The sequence below is a fragment of the Anolis carolinensis genome, chromosome 6, assembly GCF_035594765.1.
Source record: "Anolis carolinensis isolate JA03-04 chromosome 6, rAnoCar3.1.pri, whole genome shotgun sequence".
In the NCBI taxonomy this organism is placed as follows: domain Eukaryota; kingdom Metazoa; phylum Chordata; class Lepidosauria; order Squamata; family Dactyloidae; genus Anolis; species Anolis carolinensis.
In genome coordinates this window covers 115,897,896-115,916,181 of record NC_085846.1, presented here as the reverse complement: position 1 = coordinate 115,916,181, position 18,286 = coordinate 115,897,896, and the positions used below count along the sequence as shown (strand labels likewise).

At 42.0% G+C, this 18,286-nt stretch overlaps 1 protein-coding gene across 1 annotated transcript in view; it reads left to right on the top strand.

Moving 5' to 3' along the window:
- The window catches only part of snap47 (synaptosome associated protein 47), a 44,135-nt gene that overhangs the window by 14,377 nt on the left and 11,472 nt on the right, over window positions 1-18,286 (top strand). Inside the window, exons 3-4 of the mRNA XM_008120206.2 lie at window positions 986-1,473; window positions 10,526-10,662. Of these exons, the coding sequence (XP_008118413.1) occupies window positions 986-1,473; window positions 10,526-10,662 (625 nt within the window). The remainder of the gene's footprint in view (window positions 1-985; window positions 1,474-10,525; window positions 10,663-18,286) is intronic.

Here is an 18,286-nt window from a genome sequence, read left to right as displayed (position 1 = left end):
ACCAAAAGCCTTGACAATGGGCACTGTCTTCATTGACTGAGGTCTGTGGCAGCCCAATGCTGGAGACAAGTGGGAACTCCAAGGAAAATGAGAGGGAGGGGTCTGCAACCCAAGAACCCATTTCAAATAGGACTATAATAAATAACTGAATAACCTCAAACAAGTATAAAATACATGAACACCAACAGACTGGGCAGATCTCAAGTGAAGGAGGATAACTTCGGAAATGTTGGCCTAAATAGAATTCCAGCAATTCATAGCATAGACTGCAACAAGCAGCTGCTTCCAGTTCCCACAGTCTTACGTTTGATAGTGGATACCAAACAATCACTTGTATAAACTTGTGGGGACAATTTTCTGGTCTTCCTTGGTGGAATAATTTTCATTTTTTAATATTTCAGTTTCCAGCAGCTCTAAATATTAAATAATACAAAGAGAGCCAAATGTAATATGTCATTGAGTCATTTCTGATTTATGGTGACACTAAGGCGAACCGAACCTATCACTGGGTTTTATTGCCAAAATCTGTTCAGAGAGGTCTTGCCTTTGTTGTCTTCTGAAGCTGAGAGAGTGTGACTTGCCCTAGGTCTCCTATGGCTGAACAGAGATTTGAACCCTTGGCTACAGAGGTATAGTCCAGCTCCAAACCACTACACCACAATACCTCTAAATATACACAAAAATACAAGCAAGACATTAGCACTTTCAATATTTTGGTTGATGTGGTTCATTTGTTAGAGATGATTCATTTATTGATTTATCATATTTGGTACAGATGTCAATAGGAGGTGCCATTGCCTTCCTCTCTGCCTGCACTGTTTCAGTGGCACTTGGAAAGCTGTATTTTGCACGCAAGCCAAGTAGACCTTAGCCAGATGGGTAGTTCATGCATTTGTATAATATGAGAATGAAGCTTTACCAGGATAGCACTTGGTAATATATGTTTTACCTGTTGTTCAACCTGTTGTGTATCTCTCCTGCATAGGTTGTTATCAGAACTTGAATCTCCATCTTGGTGGCCTTTTGGTAGCAAACTGTTGAAGGGGCCACCGGAAGGAGCAAAGCCAAAGGAAGTCCCAGTAGTGTCTGACTCTGGAAACAAGGACGGGGTGATCATGCAGATCCCTGTTATTATCACTGAACGAACAGACTCCAACGTCAAACCAGGCAAACTCACTCTCCTGGCTTCCGGACTTGAGATCAGCGACTCCCATTCCCAGCTCCTTCACCGGTTTGACAAGAAGGACGTTGATGATGTCAAAATCCATACGCCATATGAGATCAGCGTCCGCCAGAGGTTCATTGGCAAACCGGATATTAGCTATCGGCTGTTGTCTGCAAAGATGCCGGAAGCCATCCCCATCTTGGAAGTGCAGTTCAGCAAGAAAATACAGTTCATGGAGGATGCTTTGGGGTTTCTCCGGGCAAGAAAGGGTCAGCAGGAAGAAGGTGGCACATCCATCTGGCAAGCAGGTAAGGGTTACAAGAAAGTGACCATTGAGCTGGTACGTTCATCCATAATACTGAGCATCTTCAAATGATTTTAATCTGTTTGTAGCGAATACATGTATACAACATTTTATAGCATTCAGGGCACTTCACACACATTGTCTCTTTTGACTCGTATAAGATAGGTCTTATTGTATCCCTGTACAAATTATTTTGTGGCCACAGTGACATCTGAAGGAAGGCTTTTTGGATTTTATAACAGGCAAGTGCAATGATGTCTTGTGGTCATTCCCTTATTATTAAGGCAAACGGATTGTAGGTGAAAGAAGAACTGTTGGGTTGTTCATAAATCAGCCTTGGGGAAAGGCCGTCAGATGTGCTCTTTGCTTGCTTCCTTTGCCTAAATTGGGAGTTTTCTTCACTTTCTAGTACAAGCCCATCTTGGATTGCATGCAGGTCCAAGGTTGGTGTATCCATCCTTCTTTTGGTGGATTGTGGCTTTCACGTTTTGTTCCCCAGTCTTGTAATATTCTGTGTACTGGGGTGTTGTGTAGTTTCCAGGTTGTATGGCCATGTTCTAGCAGCCCGAAAACCACACAACACCCCAGTAATTCTGGCTCTGAAAGCCTTCAACACAGGCATGTAGCCCGGGGGGGGGGGCTTAAGGGGCTTCAGCCCCCCTGAAATTCTCAGGGTGGTCCGTGAGAAGGCCTTACATTTATTATTTAAACTGTTATGTTTATTCATATCATGATCTGATCACCATGCTCAATATATCCCATATGCATGGGAATATTGGGATAACGATACAAAAGGCTTGCTAGGGTAGACCCTCTCCCACTCAGACTCAGCCCCACTCCCCCCAACCAAAATACCAGCCCCTCTCGAAACAAAATCCTGGCTACGGGCCTGTTTCAACAATACATTCTGTGTATTATTTTGTTCTCTTTCCTGGTTCAGAAGTGAGAGGTTCTCCCCTTACCTGTTCCCTGCACACCTTCATGGTGTGTAGTCCATCCTCTTGTCCTCTTACGATGGCCATGATACATACCTTAATTGTGTAATGTTTATGCTACACTGCCCTTCTAAATGTTGACATTGAACAATCTGTTGTGCATCTGCCACAGTACCTTCTTATTGTACAGTGGAAATATCAAGGAAAGAGGACAGCAGTGCGAAATTGTTGCACTCTACTGAGGAAAGTGCAGATACATGCCTGTTGGTTTATCTGCATTAGAGGAGTCCCATTGAATCAGTTGTTGAGTAGCCAGTCAATACATAAGTAAATCCAAATGATTCAATGGCTTTCCTTTAGTTGGGGCTGACAGTAAGGTTTAGACCCGTTTAAAATGGCTACAAATAATAACAACAACAACAACAACAACAACAATTTAAAACAACAATTTAAACTCAGATCACCACCCAATAACCTATGGTGACAACTGCCATAAAACATGGCCAAACTGTTAACAAGAACAAGGGAGTGGGATAGTGCAAGTTGTAGCAAAGGAACAAGGGCATGGGATGAAAGTGGAGTGCTATGGCATTAATTGTGGACCATTGGGGCTAGACATTCTCAAAAGGCTTATTTAAACACCCAAATCTTCAAATCTTATGGGATTTGTCTTGTGCAATAATGAAATCGCACAAGACAATTTTCCTCCTCCATATTTGCAGGTCTGACTTTTACAAATTTGATTATTCATGGATTTGATTAAAATATTACCTCTAGGAATATCTGGCTCCTTCAGTGCAGCTGTATGATCACCTCCCATAGAGTCGCACTGGAGGACTTAGATGCTGACCATAGAATCTCACGGAAGAACCTAAAGATTATTAGAGATGTATTCTCTCAGTTAAAAAAGTTTTTCATGTCCAGTTCTTCCATTTTGGGGAGGGAGGGAGGCTCCTATGCTCCTTATCCAAGTGAATGTGAAAGGCTGACTGTAAATTCATTTCCCCACATGCTGAATGTAAAAACACATATGTAAAAGATCTTCCACAAATGAATTGTGGCTTGTGTGTTATTTTTTCTGCTTTTGTGTCAACATGTCCTTAATTATTTTGCAAAAGTTATGGATGGAATTTCCTGGCATTGATACAGCAAACACACAATGTGCATCTTCCGTCATATAATTTTGAGCAGTTGAGCATGACTTCCAGACTCCTTCTGTTCCCTAAACTAATGAAAAGATGCTGTTTTTGTGCATACTTTGTTCAAGGCCCACTAAAACCGACCATGGAGTCACAGGCCTGCCTGCTAAGAAGCTGTTCTGGGGAACCTCATGCTATAATTAGATTTCAGCAGGGATTAAAACGTTCCCTTGTTGACCAGTTGCCGACGTCCAGGTCCGGTGCTCGGAAAAGCTTGTTAATTTTCAAGGAAATAACTGCTCGGCACCTGGCTGTAAAATGTCAGCGTTAACAACCCTGAGGAAAAACAACTTGCAGGTTCTTACGCACTGAGTTGCATCCTGGCAAAGCATTGCTGAGTTCAGCTCTTGGTGTGACAACAACCAGCTTATGGAAAGATTGCTTTTGTGGCTCTGTTTTTAATACACTTCTCCTGGTTGTACTTTAACGTCTGACTCAGTGAGCCGAAGAAGTGTGCACTGTCCTGCCCATTCTCTGGTGTTACTGTGGTTTAAATGAGAAACATCAATCAGAGAAAGAGGTGGAAATTTTGACTTTTGCAGTCCGGTCCTTGTGCTTTCATTCTGAAAGTCCATTCGCCACTGACGTTGCATGGCCGCTAGATGGCACTCGCCCTCCACCCCTTTGAGCTTTTTCTATAACGTTCATTCTTTTAAAAATATTTTTTATTAAAAAGCAGAAGAAACATATGATTGCACAGGAGTCATAGAATAAAGAGACAAGTTCTTAGATGATATATTTTTATCATCTACATTTAACCTACTGTGACTATAACACTACAGCTGAGTACCTACTAAAATAACACAACGTAAACACACACAGAAACACAAAGCTATCAGACAAACCCCAATCCTACAAACCTCACTCATGATCAGATGGTTTTATTTATTAGTCTAATCCCTTTAAGCGATATTATATAGACACAGATCCACCTTTAATAGCGCTTTTCTAATTTATAAATCTTATAATTGACAGATAGCCCCACTGTTATTAAAACAAATTAATAAACATCCCAGTCTTTGTGTTGTCAAAGGCTTTCATGGCCAGAATCACAGGGTAGTGGTGTGTTTTCCAGGCTGTATGGCATGTTGCAGAAGCATTCTCTCCTGACGTTTTGCCCACATCGATGGTAGCCATCCTCAGAGATTGTGAGGTATATTGGAAAAAACTAAGCAAGGAAGGTTTATATATCTGTGGAAGGTCCAGGGTGGGAGAAGGAACTCTTGTCTGTTGGAGGCCAGTGTGAATGTTTTATTTAATCACCTTGATTGGCATTAATGGCCTTGCCTGTTTCATGTCCTGACTTCTTCCTGCCAGGGGGAATCTTTTGTTCAGAGGTGTTGGCTGCCTCTGATTGATTCATGTCTGGAATTCCTCTGTTTTCAGAGTGTTGTTCCTTGTTTACTGTTCTGATTTTAGAGTTTTTTTTAAATTATTGGTAGCACTATTTTGCTCATGTTCATGGTTTCCTCCTTTTTGTTTTTTCTCCTAGTCTTTCTTAAATTTGGTCAGCCTAATCCATTTGTTCATCTCAGAGCATACTTTTCATTATTCTGAAAGGCTTAGGGTATGTACCAAGTGAGGAAATGCTCCTTACAGTCATGTACCAAAGTAAACAATAGACTTCTTGTGCTAATTTACATTTTTCTAGGATCTTCCTGACCCGCTGTCCATTCCAGGTAGTATTTTGTATGATAAACTCAAGTTAAATTGAATTGTGACACTTAATGAAGATATCATTTTAGTAAGAGGTTTTGGAGTGAGAAACCCACAGTTTTGTTGTGTGTTTTTTGGGCTGTATGGCCATGTTCCAGAAGTATTCCCTCCTGATGTTTCGCCCACATCTATGGCAGGCATCCTCAGAGCTTGTGAGGTAGATACTTTTATATACCTCACCACCTCTGAGGATGCCTGCCATAGATGTGGGTGAAATGTCAGGCGAGAACACTTCTGGAACATGGCCATACAGCCCGAAAAACACACAACAACCCTATGCAAAGGGGATCTCGAAGCATTGTTGCACAAGGCTTTAGGCAACATCTTTGTGCCTTGACAGCCATAAAACGGAACTTGTTGTCACTTCATCACTGTCCTTAGAGGCTTTGCAGCTCTGTTTCTATTCACACATGCAATGTGCTCATTCATGAGTATAAAGGACTCGCCATAGGCACTTCAAGCCATACATCTGAGGAAATGGAGTCAGTAAACAAAAAAGGTTCTTTATCTCTAGGGTGTTACAAGATTCCTTTGCATGTGGCTCCAGGCTGAGATGGCTTTGTCTTTGAATTTTAAGTGAGAAGTGCCGTCATTCTTCCGTGACAATAATCTTAAATATTTTCGACTTGGACTGGAAATACTTTTTCACATTAATCATGTACTTTTATCTTAAACACACATACACACATGTATTTATGTCTATGACCCTGTGTTTGTATGTGTATGTTTATGTATCTCCAGACTGAACTGTCTACAGGGTCACTATTAGTCGCTATTGCTATTGCCTATAATTTTTATTAGTCCACGCAGCAGGGAAATATTTCTGACTGTTTACATTTACAGAAATGGGCTAAAGGTAATCCGTCAAAGCCCTTATTGAGTTGCAGCACAGAGAAACATTCTTGCATTGTGTGTGTGTGTGTAAATATGTGTGTGTATATTCTCATTTACTGTTTGTGAACTGTTTTACATCCCTTTTTCTATTCACAGAGAGTTGTGCATGAGTTGAAGTGCACTGGGGATAGATGTAATCAGTCTGACACAAAAGCATGGATGCTCAGATTTATCATCTTGTTTCCCTTCCCCTCCTACTGCTATTAGCTCCTCTGTTAGTGTCATTGAAAACTGTTGCACCAAGGCAGTCCTTCCACCAAGTATGGTCTATACCAGGGATAGTATACACTTTTGTATGATTTTCTCTTCTATTTAAAAAAGAATTGCCACTATAGGGGCTTTTGGTGGGCCAGCTGGTGGCCTGGAGGCAGGAAAAGAGGGTGTGGATCCTTCATATGGCCCATGACCTTAATTGTTGTCATCCCTCTCTGTTCACTGATTATTATTTCCAAGGTTTTGAAAAGGAAGGCTTTCCCAGCCTTGTGTAGAAGTAATACAAGTGAACCTGTGATCTTTGTTTTTGGGATAGGCACTGTTGCTAGGATATAAATATTAATATTCTGCCACAGAAATAATTTTAAAATCATTTTATCACTACTGTTTTAGTCTGTAAAAAAATAGTTCTGGTAGACCTTTCTTTTCAAGTTTAAGATTGAGCCAGGGGTTGCTGTGTTTTCTGTAGTTTAACAGGTTTTAAAAAATGGTTTTATCAGTTCTATGTATTTTTATCAAGTCCTGAGAGGTTTTTTTTCTATTTTTTTTTATCATGTCAAAAGCGAACATACTTCAAGTTGCTCCTGGTGTGAGAGAATTGGTCATCTGCAAGGACTTATTTTTGTGTATGCTTTAGATTTTAAATCTACATATTGTGCCAATCTGCTGGGAGGCTTCTCTCATATCCCCACATGGGAAGCTGGGGCTGACAGATGAGAATCACCCTGTGTCATGGATTCAAACCGCCAGCTTTTAGATCAGCAGTTCATCCGGCACAAAGGTTTAACCCATTGTGCCACAGCGGCCCTATTTTAATTTTTGTGTATGCTTTACGTTTTAATCTACACATTGCATGATCTTTAGTGTTAGCCTCTTTGAGTTTCCTTGGAGAGAGAAGAAGCAGGATGATGATTATGATGGTGATGATGGTGATGATGATAACAACAACAACAACAACAACAACAACGATGATGCCAAACTTGGGTCTCATATCCAACAACCACCACCACCACCATATGGCCTCTGATCCAGAACGAGAAAAATGACTCTTGGATTTTGTCAGGTTGAAGCGACTGATGGCAGGCACAAAACATGAGAAAAGGAGGCAAAAGGAAAGGAATTCAAATCTGTTGTGTTTTTCCATCCCAGGCATTTGACCCTCATATCGGAGCCTCCAGTGGCGCAACGAGTTAAACTTGTGCTGGCAGGACTGCTGGCCGAAAGTTTGGTGGTTCAAATCCGGGGAGCGCAGGGTGAGCTCTTGTCTGTCAGGTCTAGTTTTCTATGCCGGGACATGAGATAAGCCTCCCACAGGATGATCAAACATCTGGGCATCCCCTGGGCAACGTCCTTGCAGACGGCCAATTCTCTCACACCAGAAGCAACTAGCAGTTTCTCAAGTCACTTGTGACACAAAAAAACCTTTCATATCAAAGCATTGAGGTTCTTCAGGTTTCTACCAGTAATTTGTCAATTAGAGTCTCCTCTTTAACTGTGAGTTTTGTAAAAGCAAGATCGTGTTTTTGCTATTGAATGCACAGGGTAAAGGGATGTAGTAAGTTAACTCAGCAACACAGAAAGATAAAGAATGCAGTATACTACAAGCTAGTGCTCCATGACATAACTAAGACTGGTCTGAAGAGGTGTTGCCCTTGGGTAGCCAACTTCCCTTGCAGCTGATGTGTTTCTACACCTGCTTCTCACTTTGGGCCACTTTAAGAGACACACGGTTCAGACCTTGGATTAAAACTCCCAGCATGCGCACAGATAAGATTTATCTTGCACATTAACTGTGGAAGTGCCCGATGTTAGACCTGTACCGGCAGTTCGATTCGCCGAGTGAAGGCGGATGTTTCCAGACAAAGTTAAATGTGTGCTGGCATGAATGTTGCCCTTGTTGCAAAGCAGCCCGGGATCTCTGCTCGGGAGCTAACGCTGCGATAACCGAATAATTCCAGGGGATTAAGAGTTTGCAGTAATTACTCCTGCGGGGATTTAGAGGCTTGTATTTTTAGCTTTAGCTTTTGTGTCTGCCTTTTACATTAAGTAACACAATCCAGAGCAGTCGACCAGGCCCTGTCATAGGGCCAGACGTTTTGGCACGGATCCTTCCAAGCCCCAAGCGAGCTTCGGCTTCCTGCGACGTCCTTCCTGGCCCCGTGCCCCACAGCTGTCGGCCAGGCTATTGGGTTATGATATTGGCTATACTGTTGGGCAGTGGCTGCTTCCTCCCAGAATGGTTGTCTTCCCCGACCCCCTTCCTCTGAGGACCCCTGGCACGGAGAGGCCGGGTGCTCCGGGCATTTCGAGAACGAGATATGCCGCTTTCCCTCCCGCTAAGCACCCAAAACGCTCTGCATTGCAAATAATGGGCTTTAATTGCCACACTTAGCCGGTATCGGATGCCATGGCCACCGGAGCCGGGGCTTTAAATAAACCCACAGGTGCCTCGCCATTTCGAGAGTCGCCATCCGCATGCGACTGCGGTGATTTCCCACCATCCGGTCCGGTTCCTCCTTCCCAGGTTGGTTGGCTGACTGCAGTGGCAGGTGGTTTCCAAGGGACCCGCAATCTGCCTGGATGGATTGATGGGCACTGCAGAGAGTCAGGGAAGGCGGTCTGTATCGACGCTTCCAGAGAAGTAATGCAGCTTTTTGAATTAACATGGAAAGGGAAGTTTGCAGCTGCAGAAGTCTGCTCTGAATTCAAGCCTCTGTCACCAGACTCCAACAGGAGGTTTAGGCAAGCAAGAAGGAAAGGGCTTCCTTGTTGTATTCTCTAGCATAATAGAAATTGAGCTTCTTTTTCCTTCCCTTTCCTTTGGGAGGATGCAGGCCTTCTCGATGCAGGCCAAAATATGAAGAATGTGAACAGTAGCTGGGAAATTGTAAGCCAGGCTCACCTATTAATACTTTGGAAGCACATCTTTTGCTTTTGAGCTTTAGATTATTCAGCAGATTCCCCTCTTTCTTAAATTCTTCATCTCTCTTGTTCTTACTTTCTGGTCTCAACGCATCCATCCCGTCTCATCCCTCATCTCTGTAATTTTGCCCCTCTGTTGAGAGTATTATTTTATACCCCACTTTTATTCCAAGACTCCGTATAGCTCACAACATCAATTACTCCATCGCTTTATTCGTTTCCAACTGTTCTTCCCAAAATGGGACTCGAGGTGGCCTGCAGAATAGCAGAAATAGAAGTAAAGCCTCAAAACACACAAAAAGAAGTTTACAGTTATGTTAAACTGCTTGTTAAATTTTAAAACATGTGAGCCGCTCGTTAAAAAGCATAAATTAAAAATGATTTGCACCAAAATAGAAAACCCATTATACTAAACAATTCCCCAAGAAGAAGGGAATTGGAATCCCTATTAAACCTCCTACCCTGTTTCCCCAAAAATAAGACATCATCTGAAAATAAGACCTAGTAGAGGTTTTGCTGAATTGCTAAATATAAGGCCTCCCCTGAAAGTAAGACCTAGCAAAGTTTTTGTTTGGAAGCATGCCCGCCGAACAGAACACCAGAGCATGCAGGATCGGTAAATGTATGTACCAGAAAGTGTTGTACTTGGAAATATTGGTAGTAACAAGAAATTCTTGATAGGATTCAGTTTGTCTGGTTATGCTGGTTTATGATGACAACTACTGTACATTGTATAATAAATGTTCATTTTTTTTGTTCAACAATAAATGTGAATTCTTCTTCATAGAAAAATAAGACATCTCCTGAAAATAAGACCTAGAACATCTTTGGAAGCAAAAAAATAATATAAGACACTGTCTTATTTTCAGGGAAACATGGTAGCAGCAGCCATGGAGAAGGCCGTGTTAAAAAAGTGCCTCCATCAATGATCTTGAGTTTCATTTACCCACATTTTTAAAAACGTATGTTCTCACTAATGTTTTCTAGGTCCTCTAGCACAATTAATTGGTATGTCTTCTCTGGATATTGATCAGAGTAATGCAGGAGGATGTAGAAATGCTAGAAAAGGTGTGATTGCTTTTGAAGAACAAACTGGTTCAAATGCACTGAGTTTTTTTTATTTTCCATAATAAAAAGTGGCCCATCCCAACCTGCTGTCTTCTTCTTTTTCTTGTAGCAACAGGACTAATAGGAAGCATGGTGCACGCTGGATCCTCGCCGTCCTCCTCTCGGGGCGCAGGAGGCAGCCAGCAGGCCCAGGTGCAGAAGCAAGAGCAGGTTGTTTCGGAGGCTGAAGCTCAGGAAATGCGACAGGTATGCCAAGGGCCCAGAGGTTCTACTTCTGCCATGGGCTTCTTTGCACAGGAGGATTATTTGTTTGTTTGAATATTTATCTTGAAGGGTCATATGATATTGTATGATATAACTACCTTGAGCAGTCTGAAATATATCGCCCCCCTTCCCAGTCTGTTTACTGACTACCATATGTGTTATTGCTATTTATGGCAACCTAATAGGTAAGTGGGGTTTTAAAGAGATAGAAAGTTGGGAAAGCAGTATATGTGCACTTTAGGTGTGTGTACATATGTTCTTTCAGGTCTCTTTTCCCACAAATTTCATAGTTTCTTAAACAAATAAGACGAAGAAGTTGTTGTCGTTGTTGTTTATTTTTATACCCCGCCTCCATCTCCCCCAAAGGGGACTCGGAGCGGCTTACATGGACCAAGCCCGGATAAAAACAATAACAATATAAAATGCATCAATAGACAAAAACACACACAATTATAAAATTTAAATAGTAACCTATGAAATAAAAAACAGACTTAATAAAACATGCAATTAAAAACAATGAGGTTGTAATAATAGACTGGGAAAAGTGCACCTTATAAAAGTTGTAAACTCGAGGTAACTGATAAAGTGTTGCAGAAGAAGACTTAGAGGTGGGTTTTCCAGTATTTTCTTCTGAAAGAAGGCCTCCAGCAGAAGTAGGACTCCTTGATGGTCCCGCACCCAAACCTGAGCCATGACTGACCCTGCAACACTTCCAAAATCAGGTGTCTTTTGGATATTTAGACCCTGGAATATAAGTAGATTTCACTTAATGGGGAATGGGAAGCCAGGCTACTTTTCTCTCTGGGGTAAAAGAGTTTATTTTGGACATGAGTCAGAGTTGCTTTTTAAAAAGCAAGGTTCTGCTACCAGCTAGTGAGACTGTCACCTCTATTCAGGAGCTGTTAAACAGTCCATGCCTTTTACAACTGCATAATTGCAAGGGCAGAATAATTGTCATCCTCTTCATTATTTCTCTGCAAAAAAGGCAAGGATTTCAAAAGCCCCGTGACTATACTGCAAACATTACAATCCAGGACTTTGCATTTAAGTAACCCTTAGCTGCTATCATCATCACCTTAGCAGAGAGCTTTGTTCATATTTTTGGAGAGTAGTCCAGGTGAGTATCCCATATCTGAAATACTTGGACCAGAAATGTTTTGGATTTTGGATTTTTTCAGGATTTTTGGATACCTGTATTTGCATATATGTACATCAAGAGGTATCCTGGAAATGGGACCCAAGTCTAAACACAAACTTCTTTTATGTTTCACATACATACAGCCTGAAGACTGTTTAAATAAATATTTTTAATAAATGTGTGCATGTTGAACCATTAGAAAGGTCTTAGACACTCATGTAGACTACTACAGATTTTGGAGCATTTCAGTTTTTGGGATTCTGGATAAGGAATGCTCAACTTGTTCCTTGGTTTGTTTTCGGAGGCAGGACAGGAGAACATGTGTGGGTGGCTGAAAGACATGGAGGGCTTGCCCCCGGTCAGAGGTGAATGGCTATGAAGGAGCCACTGCCCACCTGTTCAGTGCCCTCATGGTCAGAGTGTTAACTTACCAGCGGCAATGAGATGCCAGGAAATGAGGAGAGCTGCCCAGGAGGACACTTGGGGTGAGTGCTGAGTGGTGCTGTCCCTCCTTGCCTCGTTTTAGCATCCACATGCGCAGCTGTCGATTGAGCAATTGTGGCAAGAGCCCCACTTTACATGTTGACAGCTCTGAACATTACCTTGGCCTTGTTCCCACTGCTGCATAGACCGATAGTAAGGGCGCAGGAGGGAATTGCCTTCTGGTAGAACCACATGGCGCTGTCTCAAGAGATCCAGTGTGAAGGAAGGGACTCTACAACAGAAAGTTAGTCTAAGTACAGCCTGAGTATCCCTTATTCAAAGTATTTGTGCCCAAAGGTATCCTGTATTTCAAATTTTTGGAGATTTTGGAATACTCACAGATACAGCATGAGCTATCTTGGAGATGGGATCAGAGACTGAACAATAAATTCACTCGTGCTTAATATACACGTATGCATATAAAATCATATACATCAGAGTCTCCTATATCCAACATAAACGTTGGATAAGCGAAAATGTCGGATAATAAGGAGGTATTAAGGAAAAGCCTATTAAATGTCAAATTACATTATAATTTTACAAATTAAGCACCAAAACATCATGTTTTACAACAAATCGACAGAAAGAGCAGTTCAATACATGGTAACGTTATGTAATAATTACTATATATACACATTCAGCAGCAAAACATCGCAATGTATTGAAAACATTGACTACAAAAACATTGATTACTAAAAGACAGACTGCGTTGGATAATGCAGAAGTTGGATAAGCGAAGGTTGGATAAGCGAGCTTCTACTGTAAATGGAAAAGACCCCAACCTTTTTGCCAAGAAGGAAGACACAATTGAAGCCCTCCCGACAGATAACCATCCAGCCTCAGTTGAAAAATACTGCCAAACAGCTCTTCTTGCCATGATGTTCTTCCCAATGTTTGGGTGGAATTGCCTCAAGAGAACAATATGACACATAGTCTAAAGGGGAATTTATACAGAATATGTTTTAATATTTCTGTGCATGTGACAAAGGTTTTAGATGTTGAACTGCCTCAGCCACACATGTGGACAATTTTCGATTCTGGAGTATTTTGGAATTCCAGATAAGGGATACTCAACCTGTGTTATGACACTTCAGAGGAGCTTCTGGATATGCAATTTTGAAAACCATCATCTGTATCATTAGCTCTGGAGAGGCATATAGCTTTGCCAGGATGTCAGCTTTGACTGGACATTTCCAGCAAAGGCTCCGTATTCTGGGGTTGCGTCGGTGGCATTCGCTTAGCTCATCCGCAGATTTAGGGAAGGGGCCCCTATTGAGTTTCTGTGGTTGTCTACCAATTACCCAGAGCTGACATAATGTCAGGGAAGGCGGGAGGAGATGGGATAATATTAGCTTAAGGCCTGCGGTGGAAGAAAGAAGGGAGCGCTCTTGTTTGCTAGCCTTGGTTTGGCAGCATGCGCCCAGGGTGCTCTTGTTTCCGCTCGGGGAAGCTGTCCTCTGCCAAAGAACTGCTGCTGTCTCATCGGCAGGCCATCGAGACTCGGGAGCAGCAAACCTCAGCGCTTTGCTCTCCTGTAACCAGGGGCCTTGGCGTTTCCCTGGTGGCCCTGTTAACATGCTCCAGGATCCTCTTGTGGCAAGCCACGCATGGAACAGACAGTTCCGTAAGTGGTTTGACAGTCTCTCTGCTGGCGTAATCAGGAAAAGTCCCCATTTCCATGAGCACTTGGCTTTGCGAAGAGAGAGGTGGCTTGGGGAAATGCCTCTGCCACCTAGCATTTTCTCCAAGAGCCAGTGTGGTTTAAACATTGGGGAAAAGATAATGGGATTCTAGGCTGCATTATTAGTCGTATCTAGATCAACTAAAGTCATAGTACCACTCTAGTCTGTGTTGTTCAGACTTCACCTGGAATGCTGCATCCAGTTCTGGACAAAACAATTCATAGAGGATGTTGACAAGCTGGAATGTTTACAGAAGGGTGGTCAACATGTCCAACGTTCTGGAAGCCAAACCCTATGAGGAGCAGCTTAGGGAACTAGATATGTTTAGCTGCAAGAAAATAAGACTGAGAGGGAAATGAGTGCCATGTTTAAATGTGCGTATGAGCATGCGTATGTGTATATATACATACCCTGTTTTCCCGAAAATAAGACAGCCCCTGAAAATAAGACCTAGTAGAGGTTTTGCCAAATTGCTAAATATAAGGCCTCCCCTGAAAGTAAGACCTAGCAATGTTTTTGTTTGGAAGCATGCCTGCCAAACAGAACACCAGAGCATGCAGCATCAGCAAATGTACGTACCATAGATTGTTGTACATGGAAATAATGATAGTAACAAGAAATTCTTGATAGGATTCACAGTTTGTCTGGTTATGCTGGTTTGCGATGACAGCTACTGTATAGTATATAATAAATGTTCATTTTTTGTTCAACAATAAATGTGAATTTTTCTTCATGGAAAAATAAGACATCACCTGAAAATAAGACCTAGTGCATCTTTGGGAGCAAAAATTAATATAAGACACTGTCTTATTTTCAGGGAATATATATATAAAGGTCAATAACCAGCATCATGTTTAAATGTTTGAAAGGGTGCCACATTGAGGAGGGAGCAAGCTTGCTTTCTGCTGCTCTAGAGACTAAGACACAGAGCAGTGGATTCAAATTGCAGAAAAAGTGATTCCACGTAAACATTAGGAAGAACTTTCTGATGGTAAGAGCTTCTTAATGATGAAATATGCTGCCTGGGAGTATAGCAGAGTCTCCTTCTCTGGAAGCTTTTAAGCAGAGGTTGGATGGCCATCTGTATGAAGTGCTTTGATTGTGTCTTCTTGCATGGCAGAATGGGATTGGCCTGGATGGTGCTTGAGGTCTCCTCCAAATCTGTGATTCTATGATTTTGACTCAAGACCAGGGTTCAATGACCAACTCACCCTTGGACACTCACTGGGTCACACTGGGCAAGTCTCACATACTTTCAACTCTCAAAACCCCATAATGGGTTATCTTTATCAATGCCGCAAAGTTGTCTTCTGCAACCTGTCATTACGACATTGCTATTGCCATTTCACAGGTCCTGGGCATCTTGTGCCTTTTCTCCAAGTTTGGGCTGACAACAACAAGGGTCTTTCCCACCTTCCTTTTTTCTGTGTGTGCTTGTGCAAGTGTATATGGGAGAGAAGTTTTATGGGATGGTCCAGTGTGTTGCGTTGTGTTGTGGATGACCTCCAACAGAGGTGGAAATTGTACAGCCCTCCCAACGTTGTCGAGCTGCAAGTCCGCACAGTCCTAGCCAGCAGAGCTAATGGGGAGGAATGAAGAGGAGCCGAGTTTAGCAACATCTGGACTGCAGAAATTAATGTAATAAGACAGACCATGAAAGAACTGGCTGAGAACCAGGAAGGTAGTTGAGGGGAGATGCAAAACATCTGGCCAGATGAGGCCACCACCCTCTTGTGTGAAAATGTGCTTTTAGAGTGAGCCCCATCACACATCATGGGACAGGCTTCTGAATGAAAACACATAATTTTGCCCTTGTGAGAGTTTATTTTTTCAGCTTGGTGACATTGCTTTGGGGCAAAAGGAGATTCTTGGTGAATCTATTTAGTTGGTTTGGACAACAGAGATGCTTTGATTAATGATAAATGATCAGTTTCTGAGGAGCCAGCTCCCCTCATGCACATGCTATCATGTCATTCGGGGAAATGGGGATTTTGAATTTTTTTGACTCATAATCCCTCGATTCTCCATCCAAATGAGAACTTGGCAGGCAGGACACTGCATCTTTGAGCAACGAGACATCTTGTCATCGTCTTGCCTCACCAAAATAGCCGTCCCTCTCCATCTCTCTGCCCAGAGGTTTGGCCTGCCCTCAGAGTCCCGGCCGAGTTTCCAAGCCGTTCGGAGATGAAACACGTCCATCCAGCTCAGCTCATCTTCTCCTGTTTTCGCTCTTGTAAAACAGAATACACCATGGCAAAGCCTAGTATCTTTCATTTATCTGTTTTGTTGAATGACCAGAAAAAAGATAGAATGGATGAAATGCAACACGATGAAATCAAATACAGTAATAATATACAGTTGAGTCTCACTTATCCAAGCTAAACGGGCCGGCAGAAGCTTGGATAAGCGAATATCTTGGATAATAAAGAAAAACCTATTAAACATCAAATTAGGTTATGATTTTACAAATTAAGCACCAAAACATCATGTTATACAACAAATTTGACAGAAAAAGTAGTTCAATACACAGTAATGTTATGTTGTAATTACTGTATTTATGAATTTAGCACCAAAATATCATCATATATTGAAAACATTGACTACAGAAATGGCTTGGATAATCCAGAAGCTTGGATAAGCGAGGCTTGGATAAGTGAGACTCTACTGTAGATGATAGTACATTACGTAGGTTTACATGCAACAATAAATATAAAAATTGACATAATATAGTGAAATCTTCAATACTGGGTCAGCAACCAGAGGTTGTATCCTGCAAGTTGCTTCTGGTTGCAGAACCTTAAGAAATGGGGCCACAAAGTGGAGTCCACAACAAGCGAGTATGGAGAAGAGCAAACCATAGAGCATTGACTGCAATGCGGTCTGAGCCCTGCCACATGCTCCACGGAGGACCTTCTCACAGCAACACCAGAGGCACTCCAAATGGCCAGCTATTAGTCAAAGGACATTTAGTATAATGTCAAGTTTTAACTTTGTTTGTGTTTTTAAATACATTACAACTGTACCCTCAGTTCGCTTTTGACACGTTACATAAATAGCAGCCAGAGGTTTTACGCTTCAGGTTTGATTGTGCTTAATGGCAATTGAGCAGCCCCACAGAACCCAGCAGAACTTCTTTCTAAATAAATATATAGAGGATGCACAATAAGTTTAAAAGCTTTCTGTTCTGGATGAAATAGAGCACATGCACATATCCTGTGTACAAGAAAATCCCCCGTATCCACAGAGGATACATTCCTGACCAAACTGCAGTTACTGAAATGACTGATGTACAAAATACTATTGATTCACCTCACTTTCCATCCCAGCATGCCATAGAGTTGTGTTGGAGGGGACCTAGAGATTCCTAAAGAATCTTCCTTTCTGGGAAATAAAGAATTTGAAAGATTTGGCACAGAGAGCTCAACGGCTGATAAGACTTCCTTAATATTTCGATTAAGAGATATACCTGAGGGAGTGTCACACCTCAGGTTAGCTTCACCTTGCTAAAGACACCAAGCCACACACAGGAAGTAGTCTTTTGTAGTTTATTAGTAAATAGGCAAAAGATAGTACATAAAAGGGTAAAAGTTCACTTCCAAAAGATAGGTACAAAACAAGGCTGTAAGCAATAAGTCCATAGAAACATAGAGCATAAAACAAGGTCCTTTTCATAGAAGCCAAAACTCCCAGCAAACAGAATATATCCACGAGATATTACAGGAAAGCAAACTTAGCACAGGAAAGCAGACTTGTGTCTTGATCAAGCCGATGGAGTTGCATTGACAGAGAGCTCTCTACCAGCAGACTGTTTTAAAAGCATGACATAAAGACATACCTTTGCCCTTTGACTCCCATTTATTAGCTATGCGAAGACTTCTCCGTAGCCCGATTGAGATCCTCAGAGTCAAGACCATTGAGGTCATTACTGTTATCAGGTGGAGGCAAAGCACTATCCTCCCTTTTTGCTTCCTGCACCTGAAGTTCCTCGTTAGAAACAACATCATGATTTATTCCCATGGGAACAACTCCCTGATCTTCATTTCCCACAGCCAGAACGCTCCTATAATTCCCATCATCAGAGTCATCTTCAAATTCATCCTGAATCCCATCATTATGCACATATAACCCAGAATCCTCATCGGAGTCACACAAAGGCAAAGGCTTGAGTGACAACAGGGAGACGGGAAGGCTGAATGGGAACATGAGAGCCATGTTTAAATATTAGAAAGGATGTCAGATATTTGCAGAAGGGGCAGGCTTGGTTTCTGTTGCTCAATGAAGCAATGTTTTTGAATTGCAGGAA